Source organism: Calidris pugnax, unplaced genomic scaffold, assembly GCF_001431845.1.
Source record: "Calidris pugnax isolate Ruff unplaced genomic scaffold, ASM143184v1 scaffold5, whole genome shotgun sequence".
Lineage (NCBI taxonomy): Eukaryota > Metazoa > Chordata > Aves > Charadriiformes > Scolopacidae > Calidris > Calidris pugnax.
Genome location: NW_015090814.1, coordinates 1,887,523 through 1,906,966, shown reverse-complemented (window position 1 = coordinate 1,906,966; position 19,444 = coordinate 1,887,523). Strand labels below are relative to the sequence as shown.

Here is a 19,444-nt window from a genome sequence, read left to right as displayed (position 1 = left end):
AAGTCCAGAGCACACCCAGATTTACCACAGAGCACTTTGTGTATATACAAGTCAGGATACGGAATAACTATGATAATTCAAATATCACTATATGGTAACCATGGATACTTCTTGACATTTTTAGTGGTAGTGATTACTTTATCTCAGGACATCTGTCACGGAGCCAAATTTGGTCCTCAGTTAAGCATGTAGTGTTCCCATTAAAATCAAAGGAGATTTGTCCCTTCAGTGTGACAGAATTAGACTGGAAGTGCTTTGCTATTTTCCTGAGTTTAAAGCTGGGATATTTTATGGGTACTCATTTTAATGGGTACCCTTTTTCCCTAACGTATCTCTCCATTCAAGTTCAGGATCGGCAACCCTTAAATTAGGACTTCACATGGGAATCATCTATAAAGAGTTAAGATTTCATTGAGCTTTGGGACTGTTAGCATTTTGATTCATGATCGTTCACCAAAATGCTCTTCTTTAGTAGTTGACTTAAAGTTTAGGGAGAAATTGCAGGATTTTTTTGGCATGGGTGACTTGAAAAAGCATCAGACTTGATGCCGTCCTCTTCCTCCCTCCAAGCAGCAGAAGGTATGGCCATGTCACCTCACTGAGTACATCAGGAAGTTCTTGGTGCCCTCTGGCACCATGCATGATGGCTCTGGGACGGAGCATACCCCCAGGTGATCCCCACGTTTAACAGGGGAGGGCTGCTCCATTGTAGGCTATGGCTTCAAATCCTGAGGTAGTCGTTTTATGGATACTAAGCACCTTCTTAATGGAAGGTTAGCAAAACTTTAGGGAAAAAGCAGCTACAAGAGATTCTCTAAGCTGGGGGGCTGCAGCGTGCAGCAGATTTTGAGTTTCTCTGTCATCTGCTGGAAGAAAAGCTTCCCAAGTGACATGTTTTCCACTCCATCCCCCGTATTCACTTTCCTCCATCCAGAGGAAATGTGCATGTTTCACCCTTTGTGCTGGTAAAAAACTACAATTTTCAAATGCTGCTACGACTCCACACTGTATTTTCATTAATTATAGCAGAGTAGTAAATGATTTATTTCAGAGTGCTACAACTGCAGGTCATGCCCTACTGTTGGCGAAACCAGTAGCTCAGTCTACATGGAAAATGACTTCATGCTGGTTTTAGAAGAGCCACAAAAGTATACACAGGTGAAATCTGCATCTTGATGGAGAGAATGTCAATAAAACTTGTTGCATCTTCCCTTTTTTTTTTTTTTTTTTGTCTTTGCAGATTTCTTCACAGATCCTTGCTTTGGGGATTTTCTGTGTGCTTTTCTTCCAGACATTAGCTGGGCTTATTTTCTTATTTACATCTGAAAGTGTTACCAGATTATAAAAGTGCACCTGTGTCTATTTTTTTTTTTTCTTTTCTTCTATTCAGGTAGATATATTACCTTTATCATGGACCCCTTTCAATATGTCTATGTCATCCGAAATAGCAAGCAACTGGAATTTCATGAATTTGCTGATAAAATGGCTTCCAAAACTTTCGACTACCCAGCCTTGTCGAAAGGAAAATTCCCTGATCTCAAGGAAAACCTGCACAGAATCTACCAGTATCTACAAGGCAAGCCTTTGGATATCATTTCTGACCACATGATGAAAAATCTCCAGGATATATTTGAATGGAAATGCTCACAAGCAACAGATTGGGAAACAGAAAAAATGTACAAATTCTGCTGCTCTGTAATGTTTGAAGCCAGTTTTGTAACACTGTATGGAAGAGTTCCTGCTGCAGATGGCCACAAAGTTATTAGTGAAATCAGAGACAAATTTATCAAGTTTGATGCCAGCTTTCCCTATTTAGCTGCAAACATACCGATTGAGTTGCTAGGAGCTACCAAGAAGGTTCGGAAGGAGCTTATACATCATTTTTTACTTCAGAACATGACAAAATGGCTGGGAGGGTCAAAAGTGGTCCAAGCCAGACAAGATATATTTGAGAAATATGAGCTGCTTGGAGATTATGACAAAGCAGGTAGGAAACTTATGAATGATTGCTTGTCTAAAATAAAATAATTTACTATAGACCTTTGAAATAAAAAGGCAAAATGGCGACCTTGAAATTTTTTTATGTTCTTTCTAATTGGCTAATGATAAAATGTTTTACTCTGAAACAACCCTCTATGATAATTGATTTTTTTTTTGTGCTGAGGTGGTAAAACAAGATACTTAATGGCGATAATGAGAAAGATTATAACTGAGCTGCATTTCCTCCCCTTATTCCCCCCACCCCCCCCCGACATTACATTTCAAACTATTCTCATTAAGCAGAAAATTAGACTTCAGAAGCCTATTGGTCCTCATTAGCATTCACTGATCCTTGGCTGGGTCTGTGTCCTAACATCTTTTAATTAGCACACTGCAAATCTAATCAGTGTAATAAACGCTATTAATCTTCCTTTTCACTTATTTTCTCCCAGCACATCATTTTGCCTTCCTGTGGGCCTCTGTGGGAAACACGATTCCAGCTACATTCTGGGCCATGTATTATCTTCTGCGGCACCCAGAAGCTCTTGCAGCGGTGCGTGACGAGATTGACCATTTGCTGCAGTCAACAGGTCAAAAGAGAGGGCCCACGGATAACATCCACCTCACCAGAGAACAATTGGACAACCTGGTCTACCTGGGTAATTTATTTTTATCTGTTAGGAAGAAAAGAGGGGCTCTCCCGGCGAACGGGGTTTATCACTCATTTCTGTTTACTGAGAAGGTGGAGGACACAGCTGCCTAATTGACATAATAACACCCATTTACATCAATTATAAATTATGTAGTTTATAGCTGTAGATACTCTCGTTGCATGTAAACATTAAAGCCTAGGTAATTAACTATGCAAGGTATGCAAAAGGCTAAATCGAAGCTTTGCAATTATTTGAGAAAAAGTTGATGCCTATTAAGTTGTTTGATTCTGAGCATCTGCCGAAGTGTTAATGCATTTCAAATACTTCTGTATGGTTCTGCCAAGAAAGACCCTTTTCTGAAATTAAAGTGGGATAATGGATTTAAACTGCAAATGTAATTTTTTTTCACAGGCAGTTTCTTTCTTTCTCTCTCTTTAACAAAGCAAAAAAGACTTCTAAAGCGAGCGGCAGTTGAGCGATGCCTCTCAACAAAATATGAGAAGGTAAAGGTTTATAGAATAGAGGCGGCGTTTCCCGTATTGAACAAAGTAGTTTGAGTCAAAATAAGGGAACTTTAAGTGAGATACAGATTTTTCCAATGCTAGATCAGCGTTTCAGAGGGAGACCCTTGCCAGTGGCCATTAGAAGCTGTTTGATCCAGGAGCTGGATAGGCCTTCAGAGCATCAGCTGATGGTTTCACTCTGTTTGCTAGTCCACGGGCATGGGCAAGATAAATGTTGAAATTAGTCCAAAGGAGGAGAAAGGGTGTAGCAGGCAGGAGCCTAACCTTCAAGCATCTGAAAGTCTCCATGGGCAGTGCTAGCAGGGTAGACAACAGCTGAACAAAAGCATAAAGTTTCAATATTCTTTTCTTTTTAAATATGGAAAACAATCCCTTGCTGAGACTGAGCTCATGACTCTATGTTTTGGTAGCTCAAAGAAATGATGTTCTTTGATGAACTCTTGAAAAAAGCTGTGTCAAGACAGGGTGATGGAGCAACACGGTCTCTGAGCCTGGTTTGGATGTCAGTAGTAGCTACTGTTCTCCAGGACCATCCAAAGAGGAATGTCTCAAGAGCTCATGTTCAAACTTGAGTTGGTCCTTCTAGTACAAATATAAAATCAAGTTTGATCCAGTTATTTTTTGTTAGATCATTAGTGTTAATCTTTTATAGTGTGAGTCTAGTAAGTTGGTTTCATCTACAGACCCAGCTGTTTTGGTGTAGGTTTATCTCTAACTGATGGAGGACACATTTGTAGTAGGGGAGATACCTGATGACAGGGACATTTCTGAAGAATAACATGGCATTCTAAGTATTTAATGTGCTTTTAAGGACTACAAGTAAAATTGCTTCATGACAGAGTTAGCATCCACCAAAAAATAATAGAAAAGGAGAGTTATCGAGTATCAAGAAGATCAAGAGAGAATTTGTTTTGTATTTGGAGACAGTGACGGGAATGGCAAGGGAAAAAAAAAAAAAAAAAAAAAAAAAAAAAAAAACAAAAAAACATCAAGAAGATCAAGAGAGAATTTGTTTTGTATTTGGAGACAGTGACGGGAATGGCAAGGGAAAAAAAAAAAAAAAAGAAAAAAAGGAAACCAAAAGCACCCCAGAAGTGTAGGAATAAGGAAAATAAAAGCATGTACTTCACTGAAACCATCTGGTGCAAAAATGGTATGAACAGTTTAAAACATTAACTGTGTCATTCCTCTGCTGCTGCTCCTCGAAATCTTGAAGTACCTTGGTAACGTTTGATTTATGTGATGAGGGGAAAGTGCCACATCCTACTTCGTAGTATTCTTGTAACACTTTTGTTAAATTTTATAATCGCGTTAAACGTAATGTGATACGAACAGAAGCTAGATTTCAATTCTTCTGGCACTTAAGTCATAAAGGGCTGGATACTGTCCCATAAAGTAGTAATATGGAAAAAAAAAATCTGTACCATAAGAAAATTAAATTCATGCTCCAGTGGAAAGGGATGTTTTGTTAATAAATGTGTAGGAGGGACAAAGGTCCCAAGTGCATCACTTGGGTGCCAGAAGCCCCACTGTGGCAAGGAGGTTGTGGGCCAGCTCTGCCTTTGCCCTTGCAGCTCGTTGATCTCCAGCCTCTGAGATCGAGCTTTCCCTTTTCCCTCTCACGCCCTGAGAGCACAGAAATCCAGGATTTGTGTCCCTGCTCTCCAGTAAGGCAGACCAGGTGGGATTCCTGTACCTTCATCACCTTGTCATCTCCTTCTCCTGTTTTAAGCGCTCTGATTCCCCGTCCTCTTTTTGGCCTTACTGTAACAAGAGCCTTTTTTTGGATTCCTCATGCTATGGAGAGCAAGCCAGTATTGCTAAAAAGCCTTCCTCAGGAAGCAATGTTTTTATTATGGTCAGAATCTTTGGGTCTAGGGAAGAACATGGCCTGATTTTCTTCTAAATTAAAAGCACAGGTATTTGATTTTTAATTTAGAATAATAAAAAAAAAAGGGTTTTCAACCCACAGCAAAACTAACAAATTTTGGCCCTGATGATTTTTTTTTTCTGATGGCATTTCTGGGGCAGCACACTCTGTTTTGCCTACGTAAGATTTCTCCTGAAACCAAAATGCGTGTGTGTGTGTGTGTGCACAGAGTAAGATACATTATTAGTGGTTATGGCTCACCACGGAGCTCTAATATGGTAAACGACACATGAGAATGGTCTGTCGGTTTTTATGGTTATAATGGAAATGCAAAGGGTGAAGCAGAGATATCCTTAGTGCTATGTTTAATGCCAGCCCTGTTTAAATTTAGTCAGTTCGTTTGTTTAATATTAGTCCATTCATTTATCTGGTGAAGTATTCTTGCCCCGGGTCATTGCTGAATCCCAGATATTTCCTTCAAAAAGAGCACAGCTTGAAAAAATGTTTCATACACAGAAAAGGGTAGGAACCCAAAAAACAGCTAATACGGAGTGTGTAGTCGTAACAGAAATGCTAAGCATGAAAATTGTTGGTTGGACTGAGAGAAATGAATATATTTTCCTGGAATGGGCTGGGCAGTACCATTTAGTTCTTAGTAAGATGCAAATGTACTTATTTCAGAGCATCGTTTGTGTTGGCACACCGTGATGCCTGTGGGTAGATGATCCCTCCCCCCCCAAAATATTTCATACTCGATAGCTATTTTCCTACAACACACTCTAATAATTATAGTACCCTATTACCTGCTATGTGTTAGTGTAAAATTAACAATCCATTATGCCCAATAAGTTTGATAAAACATTAACGGAGAGAGATCATGTTTAATTAAAATTAACTTGCCTCCGAAAGCCAAATGCACTTCTGATTCGCAATGACCTTTTATTACCTGCAGTCCCTTGTTTTGGCTGGATGATTGACAGCTTGCTGTTTGGCTACCATGTTGTATTTCAGCTGACAAGACTTTTCATTTTAACTCAATTTGCCTGCCTATCACAAGCTGGTGGCAGGCCAGGCTCAAGTCACCCAGCTTTGCCTCAGCAGCTTGCTCTATTTCTCATTAGTACGCATTTATTCAGTGGAAATTGGAAGACAAATGCTTGAAGGCATGTGAACTAAGTATAGCAAATTAGGGTTTAAAGACTGAATATTTATAAGTATATTGAAACAGTTTTTTTTTTAAAAAAAAAAAGAAAAAAATCTAGAATGAATTGGAAGCTGAGTGCTAGCTTTAGTATAAGAGAAACGAAGAGAGAAGTGGGAGGATTCTAAGAATAACAATACTATGAGAGATATCTCTCTCTCTCTTTTTTTTTTTCCCCCCTCTCTCTCTCTCTCTCTAGAAAATATGTAAAATCTCTCTGACAACACCTTATCAAACAACAGCCTGGCTTCTTTCTGTGGCGCTCGCACAGTGAAGTTTAGCTTCTCGTGTGTGTAAGAAGTGGGGGGGGGGTGGAGGGAAGGGAGGGAAATGAGGGTCATGTTCATTTGCTGCTTGGTTATCCCTTGGTATGCTTTAAATTGCCTTGTTTGTTCGGCACAAGCACGGAAACAGATGTTGCTCTCCCGTGCTGGATAATTTACTGTACCTCGCGGTGCAGAATGGAAGGCCTCCCAAGCTTCCCAGCTGGTCTGTCAGCGGCGATGGCTGGTGTCTGCTGAACTATGACAACTGCAAGGAAAGGCTGCAGTTTTATTGTGCAGTTGTCATTCCTCTCAACGTATAGCCCCGGCGTTTGTGGAAAGCTGACTGTCTATTTTTTTTTGTATATATTTTTTTTTTTCTCCTAACGCGAGCCCCGCAAAGCCATATAAGCTCCCTTCTCCTTTGTTGATCGTAATGTGACTCATTACTTTTGTCATCTAATGATTATCGGCATCATCGCTCAGAGCCAGAGCCAAGCTCGCCTTCCCCAGCAGAACTGGTACTGGAAGGTAAAGCAGATTTGTCATTTACGATCTGACCGCTAAGCCACACTTTTTTGTGCTCCATTATTGTGATTAACTTCTGCATAAGATACGCTGCCCAATTGTCATCTGGGATCCGGCAGCGGGCAGGGACTGGGAGGATGTCACCGATAGGATGTGACCGCGGCGCTCGGGCGGTTAAACATAAACCTGCTACTTCCCAGCCGCCCTTTCAGCATTATTTTCCTTTGGGGTTGTTTTTCTTTTTTTTTTTTTTTTTCCCCCCAATCTTTCTCGCTCGATTCCTGGTGTCACCACCCACGAAGCCACCGTTTCCCAAACCCCACGTGGAGTCACCAACTTCCTTTTCCACGGGTGGGAGAGGAGGCTGGACCTTGGTCTTTGTACGGCGTAAAGTTTTGTTTGCCGGAGCGCTGCCAGTTGAAATCTATCGTGTCAGGTGCCTTGTGGCTATCCGCAGTAGAGGCCATCTTCTGGAACCGGGCTTCTTTGCTGGCTTCGTCACCAACAAGCCGATTTGACTCTGCCTGATTATAGTAACGAAGGCAGTCCAAAAGAATATGCACAGACTCACTGTACGTCACATTGAATCACGGCGCTGGCCACACAGAGCTGACCGCAGCCTCATTTCTTTAGACAAATGCATGCTTAAGGAAAAACCTCCTGCAAGAAAGCATCCAGGGCCACTTTATTTGCTATGCATGCTGCACCAGATTTAATTTTTAGTGAAAGAACGTTTGTTATTTTTTTTTTTTTTTTTTTCAGAGCCATCTACTCTGGGTAGCGACTGTCTCTAATAAACTAACCTTTTGGGTGCAGCAGTTACAGTGCCCTGGTGAACACTTAGAGAGGGCTTATTTGATATCAGAGAACGTAAACGCAGACACAAATGGATTATTATGTGCAAATGAAACCCTATTTTAGGCTATTTTTCACACTGATGATTAGAAGGAATCAAGTCACATATAACAGCGCCCATATACGCTGGTGGAAAAATAGTCAGCTTTGATTACAAAGTGAGAGATGCAGCCCTAGACAGGAGCTACATGCTGATATACATGCTATCAGAATGATTTATGCAAATTATGCATATTATTCCCAAAGGAATTCCTCCTCAAACTGCCAGGATAAATTGCCGGAAATTAGCCATAAAATCTGTCGTGCTAGGAGCAAAAGGTGAAGGCCACTGGGAAAGCAAGGACATTCAGCTTCTGGAGCCTTCCAGGATGTGATGGTGGAGACAGAAATCTTGCTTTCCCTAAGCCTGAAAGGACAGTGTTTTGTTTTCTCTTGGCCAATTAAAAGTGTCTTTCTCTCTTACAATTACCAGGCAAATAATGAATTGCTTTCATCCACTCTGACCATAACAGACACCATCATTGGGCAGCGCATTGAAAACAAAAATAAAAAAATTTAAGAATCCTCAGAATGACTATGGAATTAACAAGTGAAATTAATTTTTCTAACATATAGTCCTGCCATTGCATCCCACAGCTTTTGAAAGGCAAGCTAAATATCTCCATAGAGTACCATAACAGACACCATCATTGGGCAGCGCAGCGCATTGAAAACAAAATAAATAAATTTAAGAATCCTCAGAATGACTATGGAATTAGCAAGCGAAATTATTTTTTCTAACATACAGTCCTGCTATTACATCCCACAGCTTTCGAAAGGCAAGCTAAATATCTCCGTGGAGGCTTCGCTGGTGTTTGCTTGCAACCTCTGAAATACATGTAACCGCATAAAGCGTTGGTGGCTTTTGATGGCGCTGTTTTCAACGCCATGCCCGAATGATGACTTCCCACCCCAAAATCCATGCTGCCTCCAGCCGACAGGATTTCTCAGCACCATCAGTGAGAATCACATCGGGAGGTTCAGTGTGGTGACTCCCCACCCCGGCCCCGCGGGGCTGTTTATTGCCTCCTCCTGGTCTCTGCTTTACGTTTGGTTTGTGGGTTGGGTTTTTGTGTTGTTTTTTTGTTTTTTTTTCCTTTTTTTTCCCCTTTAGCCTGCCCTACTAAACCTGTCGAGATTCAGCAGCTGTAGCCCTGTATAACTTCCAATCATCTTCCATATTTCTGATGTTTTCCCCCCCCCCTTCCCTCTGCTTTTGTTTCATCGCAGAGAGCGCCTTAAACGAGAGTTTACGGATGTGCTCGTCCTCCATGAACATCCGCATCAGCCAGGAGGATTTTGTTCTCAAGCTCGAGGGGAATCAAGAAGTCGGTTTGAGGAAAGGAGACTGGATAGCCCTTTACCCACAGATTTTGCACATGGACCCCGAGGTCTATGAAGATCCGAAGGTAAACGTTCAGCTGGTGCTACTCTTCCCACTCCAGGCACATTTGCAGCAGCCAAGCCTTTTGTGATCTGAGTTTTGGTTTGTTGGTTTTATCCGCATCAGCCAGGAGGATTTTGTTCTCAAGCTCGAGGGGAATCAAGAAGTTGGTTTGAGGAAAGGAGACTGGATAGCCCTTTACCCACAGATTTTGCACATGGACCCCGAGGTCTATGAAGATCCGAAGGTAAACGTTCAGCTGGTGCTACTCTTCCTACTCCAGGCACATTTGCAGCAGCCAAGCCTTTTGTGATTTGAGTTGCAGCTGTAGCCCTGTATAACTTCCAATCATCTTCCATATTTCTGATGTTTTCCCCCCCCCCTTCCCTCTGCTTTTGTTTCATCGCAGAGAGCGCCTTAAACGAGAGTTTACGGATGTGCTCGTCCTCCATGAACATCCGCATCAGCCAGGAGGATTTTGTTCTCAAGCTCGAGGGGAATCAAGAAGTCGGTTTGAGGAAAGGAGACTGGATAGCCCTTTACCCACAGATTTTGCACATGGACCCCGAGGTCTATGAAGATCCGAAGGTAAACGTTCAGCTGGTGCTACTCTTCCCACTCCAGGCACATTTGCAGCAGCCAAGCCTTTTGTGATCTGAGTTTTGGTTTGTTGGTTTTTTGTTGTTTTTTTCCTTTTTTTTTTTTTTACTGCTGTTCCTTCTCGTGGAACAAATCTTCCTATTTTCAGATGTATTTTCTAGGGCCCTATAGGTCAAAGGATTCATGGCCTGAAGAGAGAAATATGGTGATGAGACTGACTGCCACCGCTTTCAAAGGAATTGACAATCGCACATTGACTACCATAAACTTGAGGCTAAATGTGGGTTTTGTTTGGCAGTGGATCATTTGATACCCAAGGAGGGCTGAATAATAGAAGGTGGTTTAAATAGCAAATAATGTGGGCCATTTAGCTAAGTGCCCCCAAAGCATCATTGACTCTCTGAAGCCCTATAATAGCAGTGTCTTACTTGAGCCTTATGCTTTTTCACCTCCCTTCGTAGGGATTCACCCCTTCTTGATCAATTAGTAGAGTGTTGTGAACTTGAGACCGTAAAGCTGCTGCTCTGCAGCGAAGCTCGGAGGGTAATTGTGTCATCTCCTTGTATTTTTCTCTGACGCTCGAGTTAATGAATATCAAAGACTCGAAATTAATCCACCCTGCCTCTGCCTTAATACGGCTTCAGAAGTTCGCCACCTGCATGCAAATTGAATAGTCGTTTCCTGGGTGAGGTTGCTCCTCAGGAATTACTGTCCCCAGCCCAGGGTGACACTGAGGAAGAGCCAGGGTGCACGCTGAGGCTGTTCAATGCCTCCCCTCGTACCTGATCCATTCTTCATCCCCCATTTTTCTAAGCAAGTGGCTGTCTCCCAGCCACGCTGGTTTCCATCCTTGGCATTTGAGCCCCCAGGGTGACACCGAGGAAGAGCCAGGGTGCACGCTGAGGTTGTTCAATGCCTCCCCTTGTACCTGATCCATTCTTCATCCCCCATTTTTCTAAGCAAGCCATGCTGGTTTCCATCCTTGGCATTTGAGCAAAAGAAGAAGGGAAATGGACTTTTTTTTTTACACATTTATAGAAAGCCCACGTTAGAGGCATTGCTCCCTGAGGCTCTCCCTTTTGGGAGTTTAAGGATGTGAGGTTGCAGGGAAAAGATGAGATTTAAATGCCTTGTTGGTGCAGGAGAGCATCTTGCTGTGCAGAAACTCCACCAGCCTCGGTGAGAGGAGGTGTGGAGCGTGTTGGAGTTAGCAGGAGTAAGGTATAGTCACAGGGATCAACGCTGGAGCCATGAAAATAACCCCCAGGAGGGCTCTACTGGCTGTCCCCACCCAAAACTGAAGACAAAGCCCACCGAGAAAATTAGGTTTTTAAAAAATAGTCCATATATTGGCAAATAGTTGATTAATATTTCCGTCTTTAAAAAGTAACAACTAGCAAATAAGCTTTTTCTCATTTTATTCTTAACACTTTATTTTGGAGAACATTATTGATTTGTCAAAAGTCCATCTGTTTGTTTAAGTTCTAGACCAAAAGCATCAGTGTGGAAACTGATCCCCTCCCTTATCCAATAATTGCCGGAATATATTACCATATTTCCATTGCTTGAATATATCTGCTTAGTATCAGCTCTGCTCAGCTTTCACAGTACAGCTTTAGTTCATATATTTTATCTGTTTGATAGTGAATGAGCAATCCACACATTGCAGTACATTGATTTCAGCACATGGGCCCTCTCGAAAAGTGGGGAAATCACTGTTCTGTTTGGTTCTTAAAATATGCAGTGTGCTTTCAACAATAACTACTGAGGATCAGATAGAGATGGAGAATGAATTTTTTGAAAGGTGCAGTCTTGAGCTTGTCATGTATTTAGGGAAAACTTTCCTGGGAAACCAGGCAGCTTGACGAGATAATTTTGTAGCAGTGCTTTTCTCCTGGATACATAAATTTAAGTTCAAGCTATCTTCTGCTTTGGCACCATATTGTATAAGTGTAAGTGTATATTGTTGACCTCTTTCTCCACTCATCAAAACCTGAATAAACGAGTCAGTTTTCTATGAAGTGAATAAGTGAACCCCTAAGTCCTAACTCAGCTTGTTGCAGAGCTCAGTAATTGGACTTCGCAAATCCCATAGAGTGAAATCTCAGGAGACTCTGTAGGAAGCCCTACATGGCTTCCCAAACAAAGCTAAATAAAAGGTGTGACACGGAGAGGCTTATATCAATCACAGGAGATGGCTCAATTTTCATAATGTTCTTAGCAATCCGTCCACACAGAACTTTTTCACCGGTTGTTGGGCAGTGTCTTCACCTTTTCCTTACAATCAGCCACCCTGTCTCTTCCAAGGAGGCCTTATGCATCCCTGAAAGTTCCTTTATTGTCAAAAATAATTCTTTATTTAGCCAGCAATCTAGCTTTTAAGGAAACACTATCCAACCCGAGGGGCTTCACCAGCACAAGACTGAGCTTGATGTCATTGTCATTGGCTCCATTCCTGTCTCACACTTGTTTCCTGCTTTCCCAATTCCTTAGGCACCAATTTATTTTTTGTTAAAAGCAATTACAACTCTCAGATGGCTCTTAAGATGACAAAGAAAGCATAAGGTTTGACCCAGTATGTCTATGTGTTCCATACCACCGTTCTTAATTGCTCCAGACGCCAGGAGTGCACCTTGTGGAAAGATTCCAACAAAGTGAAGAGCTCTGGGTGGGGTTGGGTTGGTTTTTTTAAGCTGTTGCAGCTCATATATAGCAGTGCTTTTTTAGACCAGCAGGATTTACATTTCAGGAACTGAATTTTTTAAAGGAAGAAGTGGTATTCTGGGCTTTCATTTCTTACTGTGCTTCTTCAAATGAAGCAGTAACTTACTGGGGACCAAAAAAAATGGGATGCTTCCTTTAGGCTGGGGTGTTCAAAGAGACTGAGAAGAATTACTTGTCAGTGGAAACACATACATAATCCCCTTCATCTTTGTGGAAAATCCAGACCTCTGCCTTAGAAAGACTGTTCTTCAACACCCAAAGTTATATCCCCTCCAGCCCACCTTGTACGTGTTCCCTTTCTCACAGACCACCTCCCCTGCCACTGGTTTTTCTCCACAGCAAGACCTGCAGTGCTGGTTTTTAGAGCCTTTAATCTAATGGGTAGATCAGTATCAGTATATTTTTCATTGTGGTGTGGGGTTTCTTTTTTTAATCAGTTGAGGTTGGTTTCTGTCTGACTGACTTGTTCCCAGCCAGCTCCAAATGGCTGCTGCTATAGCAGATGTATGCAAAGCAGGACAAATGCTAATGAGTGACCATAAGCAAGAAGTGTCTGTCATTTTTATTCAAAGCATGCAGGAGGATTTTGTAAGTGGTTAATTTGCCGTTGACTGAGTGAGGATGCCAGATCTCCTTCATTCAAAAACATGAATTATCTCTAAACAGGGATCCTGCTACCGGAAAATGGAAAGATTTCCAATTTGTGGGACATAGGTTTACAAGCGCGACTTGAAAGCACCTTCTTTATAGTGGTCAGTCCCTGGCGGTTGTCCTGCTTTGCACACAGCTTCTGGGGCAAACCCTTTGAAGGTCAGATGTGGCAAATTAAGCAGCAACTCTCCCCAACTGAAGGGAAAATTGACTGCAAAGCAACCGGGTCTGGTTTTCGAATAATCTGCACCACTGGGTGCAAAAGAAGGATGGATTTTGCTCTAGCTTGGAGGAACGAGATCGGTGCGATGCATTAATTTATTCATAGGCATTTGCAGAATTTGGCAGATTATCCTTATTCATGATGTATCTACCACACCGAGCGCGTATGATGCTTTACAAGAAAATTGTCCTTCCACTAAGGTTCATTGTCCCTGCTACAAAGCGGTCAAAATCTAATTACAATCAATATAGGCCAGGCACTCAGTGGATGAGACGTGGAAGTTGAAGGAGCTTGATGTAAAAGGGCTACGCTAAGTAAGTGGATTTAAGGAGCGTTCTTTGCGGGGAAGATAATGTGAGTTAATGAAACTTGAGGGAGCCAACTAAAAAGGAGAAGCTGTCAGCTCCTTGTCTTCCTCTTTATCTTATTTTCTGGGTTTCAGGAGCGTTACCGTTGCGCAAACAAAGCAACTCATGTAACTGCCTTGTTAGATATCACGCTCGCTCTCTCTTTTATTTTCAGGAGTATAAGTTCGATCGATACATAGAGAATGGCAAGAAGAAAACCACGTTCTACAAGGCAGGAAGAAAACTGAAGTATTTCCTAATGCCCTTTGGCTCTGGGATCAGCATGTGTCCAGGGAGGTTCCTCGCAATGAATGAGATGAAGATGTTCCTTTTCTTACTATTGGCTCGTTTTGATGTAGAACTAGCGGAAAACAAAGCTGTCAGACTTGATAACAGTCGCATGGGCCTTGGTATCCTCCTGCCAGACGTTGATATTGCCTTTCGTTACAAGCTAAGGTCCTGAAGAAAGTGAGCGGCTGCCTATATGCCTTCTACTAATCTCCATGTTTGTTCTGTTCCATCACTCAGCTTTGTATTTTTGGAAGCATTTGCTTTTCCCTCTCTGTTTTTACCTCCTTCCTATTTGTTTCTAAAGAGAAAGGCCCTTGGGCTGGAGGTAGATATCAGATGCGGGGACAGGGAACCTCAGTTTTTCCTGCCTGGGTTGTGACTAGTGAGGTGAGACGACAAGAGTTTGGCCAACTAAATAGCCCAACGTCCCTACAAGTCCCCATACACTTGGCCATGAGTTGAGTAGGATTTACAGGGAGGATGACATCAAGCTGAATCCAGGCCATTTATAAGAGAAACAGGCTCAGGAGCCCTCTATCCCAGGGGTTGCCCCTCGTTAGATTGGGAGGTCCCATACACCCAGCATCTGGAGGCATCTCTGCGTCTGCTCATAGAAGCATAATAGCAAGAAAGGGGGAACTTAATTCTGGGGGAGGGAGAAAGAATTGTTAGTGTTTATTATTCTAACTTTTTATTTACTCTGTTCCCTTTGTTGTCTTGATTATCTTAGCCCTTAGGTGGGAGATGTGATGGAAGCTGTGTGGGGTGGTGGGGGTTGATGTGCAAGAATGTCTTACTGGCAACACATTTCTGACTTTGGTTTTATGTACTGAGGGTGAATGCTTTGCTTTTCTTCTTTTTTGGTGCAATGCAAAAAAAATTGAAATCTGTGATTTTTTTCCTGCAGTCAGAAGGGTGGTTCTGCTGATTTTAGTAGGCTCTGGATCAAGCCTAAATGATCTTTTCTGGCTTTTGAGCCAACAAAGTATGTTTTTCAGGGAGAAAATATATGAGCCTGTTTGAAATGATTCTATCATCTCAAAAATGACCTTCTGTTTGTCTCACTGTTTTCATAGTAACACGTTCGTGTGTTTATTTTCACCATTTCTTGTGTTTGTTCCTTTCTCCAAAAAGGCAGAAGAAGGGCAAGTGTGGTATCTAAAACTACTTTTTAATGGTGTTTTACATCGTGCTTTACGCGTGCATAGGCAGCGTAGTGTGACTTCTGGAAGCAGACTTGTCCACCTACAAATTGGAAAATAAGCTCTTCCCTGGGGCCAAAATTTGAGCAAGTGAGGACCCCGGGCAGCCACAGAAGTTGTCTGTGCACTGGCTGCCCAACCTGCTTCGCTGCTGACCAGCTCTCGTTTCAAAAATTAATTTCCTAGTGCAGGAGATCTGAGAGTTTTAGACCTTGTCTCTCTTCCCAGCCGTCGCTTCAGAGACTGATGAGGATCCTCGTGGCTGTCCAGTCCCCATTTGCCAAGATGATAATTGTGGTGGGAGAGTAGCCATGTCTGTGGGCCTTGCCTTGTGTTCCCAAAAAGAACCATCTCTCTTTGGGATGTGCCAGCGTAAGTCTTTTAAAAATCTGAAATTTTGCTCGTCTCTAAAGCACTTGATGGCCTACGGATGGAAACTCTTACTTACACACTAAGGATTAGAATTATTTATTGTTATTTGTGTAGAAGCCTGTTTAGTTACTCATTTAAAGCACATACCCTAAATAAGCATCAGCATCAGTAGAAAGGCTTTCAGAGATTGGCACAGCCATGTTCCAAATCCTCCCAGGAGAAAATTGTGGTTTTGTGAGATATATCGGATAAATATTTTCTCTTCATATAGAATATCAATAACGTCTACGGTGTTGGAGTGCACTTACATTAGATGGGCTTTGCAGTTGATTAAATGCTTTAACTTTGCTTCAACATTTAATCAACAGCAAAAGCTGATTATTGCTTTGTGCCACGGAATAAAATTTGTTTTTATGGAGAGATTCTTGTACTCAAGTTACTTACTGCTGTAGTTACTCTGTAGGAGCTATTCTGTTCTCAGCCATAGCTCACAATCCAGTTTGGACATTAGAGCCTGGTTTATTGAGAGAGGAAACGTTGATATCATTATACTGTTGACTGTATTCCATTATTGCTTAAATGTAAGCTGTAAAACGTCTCATGCCACAGTTATGATAAATCTTTCTTTGGCATCCAACTTTGAAACAAACCTGAAGCAACTGCGAAAATAACAGTAGGTATTTGTTTTAAACATGTCTTTTTTTTAATATAATTGTATTCTATTTTTAGGATTTTGAATTAGAATATCACAGGCTGCTGCATAATTTGCTAGGACATAATAGGACTGTGCCAAAAGCACATGCAAATCATTAGTAATTTCAGATTAATTGCTGATCAGTTTGTGTGGTATCTATTTTGAAATTAAAAGAGGAACTAGATTGTCTCCAAAAAAGCAAATTAAATCTGTAAAGCATGCTTCCACTTAGGAAAAAAAAAAAAAAAAAGTCAGAATCTTTCCCAGGAATTGCAGGAAACTTCCATGAAGACACTTGCAGGTCTTCCTTCGGGGCTGGAGATCACTCTTAAAAAAAAAAAAAAAAAAGGTCAGAATCTTTCCCAGGAATTGCAGGAAACTTCCATGAAGACACTTGCAGGTCTTCCTTCGGGGCTGGAGATCACTCTTTGCACCATGCAAGAGGCCAACATTTTAGAATTATAGAATGTTTTGGGTTGGAAGACACCTTAAAGATCATTGAGTTCCAACCCCCTGCCATGGGCAGGGACACCTCCCACTAGACCAGGTTGCTCAAAGCCCCATCCAGCCTGGCCTTGAACCCCTCCAGGGGGCTACACTTTGCTGGGATAAAAGTTAGTTTCTCTTTTTGCTCAGGGACCAAAAATAATCAAATGTAAAGCAGGGCCTGCCCAGCTTGTCCTGGAACTGTGTCCCTGGTAACCCCTGCTCCTGGTGGCTTAGTTCTGCTGGTGAGCAATGCATCACTACCTTATCATACCCCAGCTGCAGAGGAGGTAAACCTCACACCCCTGTAAAGTCACAAGTGCTAGAGCAGGACAGAGGAAATGTCAAGCCCTTCTGGTCCATCTACTCAGCAGCTGAGAAGGTGACTTATGGACTCAGCAGCTGGTCTGACCAGCTCATGTCTCCATGACATGTCTCCATGAAATGACTCAGTCTCCATGGGGCAGGGAGTGAAAGGCCCATGGTGGCTGAATTCCTGGTCAATAAGCCTTAGCAGTGCAACAGGATGAGTGTGGACCATCCCTGGAGGTCTGTCCCAGCAGGAGCCAAGCTGGCTGAGGACGAGCATGTTTCATGACGTAGGGAGCAACATGGTTTCTGATGACCTCCTTGGCTGCAGAACCCAGGAGCGACCAGCTCGTAGCGTCTGTCACTGGGGCACCAGGATGGTGAAATCACCCAAGCAGAAACAGCAGCTCTGTTTGCAAGCATTCAGGTGCCAGTGGTGCCGCAGAGGTGAGCGGTGGGAGGTGGTTGGACCTCGTGCTCCCTTGTCCCTGCTGTCCACCTCAGCAGTAGGATCTGCCCCACAAGCCCAGCGCTGCTCCTCTCTCCCCTTGACCCAGGTGAGGTGGGAAGAGGACACGGGTGCCCCTTGAGTTTCTCTGCTGTTCCTCTAATGACCTCAGCCACCAGAATGAGATGTGACACGGCTGGTCAATACCAGCCCCCAACTGTGAGTTGTCACTGCCTATGGCATCCTCTGCTATTAAAAAAAATAATAATCTTTCTTTTTTTTCTCATATAAAATAGGTTTACTAAGTCAGTATGACCCTATAGCACCCAAGAAGAAAAGTGAATTAATCACTAACTAATGTGAATGTTAAAATGTGATATTTTTTTTTTTTATTATTCTTATTTTAATTTACAGATTGTACCTTCTCCATTTTCATCCTGGCATTCAGTGCTGCAAAATAGGTTTACTAAGTCAGTATGACCCTATAGCACCCAAGAAGAAAAGTGAATTAATCACTAACTAATGTGAATGTTAAAATGTGATATTTTTTTTTTTTATTATTCTTATTTTAATTTACAGATTGTACCTTCTCCATTTTCATCCTGGCATTCAGTGCTGCCATGAGCTAGGGCAAACTTTTCAAACTCTCACATTACTTAAAATTACCATGCTAGTCTACGTGCACCTATTTGCAAATTAGACTTTCTCATCTCTGCCAGTATGTCCTAATGTGTTAATGTAAAACCGGGTAAGAGCTGTTCTTTAGTTTGGGTTTTTAAGCCAGTTGCATGTCACTAGTTTTTGGCATTGCCATTTTTATGAGTAATGACTGGTCTGTGAATTTCTCTTGTAGAATTATAAACCATCTTTTGCTTCGTCATTATTGAACTTTCTGACATTCACAAGATTTTTGAATTGCTCTTAATTGTGCAAACTGACATTTTGTATATAGACGAACAACGGTTAGGTTCTACTTTAGTGATTAATACTCATCATTAAGGCTCTTAGATCAAATAAGGTATATTGTGAATTTCTGAGCAAGAGAATTGAAACTTCCTTATTTTAGTAATCTAACATCTTAAGTGAATTTTGTATTTCAAGGACAAAATAAAAATGAATATATCTATTTTAATATTGAATGGCTGTCCATGGCATTTTTTTCCAGCTTACCTTTACACTTTTCTCACAGATTCACAACCATTGCTTTCATTTTTAAATAATTTATTCAGCATAGGCTGTTTTTCTGTTGCTTGATCTGGAAAGGTATTTCTGCAAGGTGAAAAAAACCACCTTGGGCACACAAACTTAAGCCGGTTCTTATCAGGTGAGGAAAAAAAAGAAAAAAAGAAAAAAAAAAAAAGTAGGACTTCTCATATTCTTAGGACGTTATTCAAAATTAGTAGAAAGATCTGCAATCCGCTGGCAATTCCCAAATACAGCTCCCAGGCTTTTCCTTCTGCAAACCTCTGTGTAGTACGAGATGTATTACTTACTGTAAAATATTCTGTCCTCGCAGATCATTCATTTTAAAAGGGGGAATGTAGGAAATTTGTTAGAATATACAGCGCTGCACCAGCAAAGCACACCTTGGCTTTCCGAGTCGCAGAAGCAGCTCTTTAATATGAAGGCTGTACCTTAAAAACATCGAGGTTTCTTCGTTCCTTCGTGCAGAAATGCTTGTCAGGTACGTCTGTGAGAGCTGCTGAAGATGAGCCGTGGAGGAGATAGACCTGCAGCATCTTTCTGGGTTTAATAAATGTGCTGTAACTGCTTTGCCTCCAGATTCTATTAGAAGTTAGT

General features: G+C 41.8%; 1 protein-coding gene and 1 long non-coding RNA gene across 2 annotated transcripts in view; both read left to right on the top strand.

Moving 5' to 3' along the window:
- Window positions 1-16,687, top strand: part of LOC106886582 (25-hydroxycholesterol 7-alpha-hydroxylase) — a 154,630-nt gene extending 137,943 nt beyond the window's left edge. The window contains exons 3-6 of the mRNA XM_014939648.1: window positions 1,391-1,987; window positions 2,433-2,639; window positions 9,144-9,322; window positions 14,018-16,687. Of these exons, the coding sequence (XP_014795134.1) occupies window positions 1,391-1,987; window positions 2,433-2,639; window positions 9,144-9,322; window positions 14,018-14,305 (1,271 nt within the window). The 3' untranslated portion in view covers window positions 14,306-16,687. The remainder of the gene's footprint in view (window positions 1-1,390; window positions 1,988-2,432; window positions 2,640-9,143; window positions 9,323-14,017) is intronic.
- A 50-nt stretch (window positions 16,688-16,737) lies between these two features.
- Window positions 16,738-18,783, top strand: LOC106886583. Its single transcript, XR_001411681.1, has 2 exons — window positions 16,738-17,940; window positions 18,106-18,783. It is a non-coding gene; the product is annotated as an uncharacterized LOC106886583 (long non-coding RNA).
- Window positions 18,784-19,444: the final 661 nt, after the last annotated feature.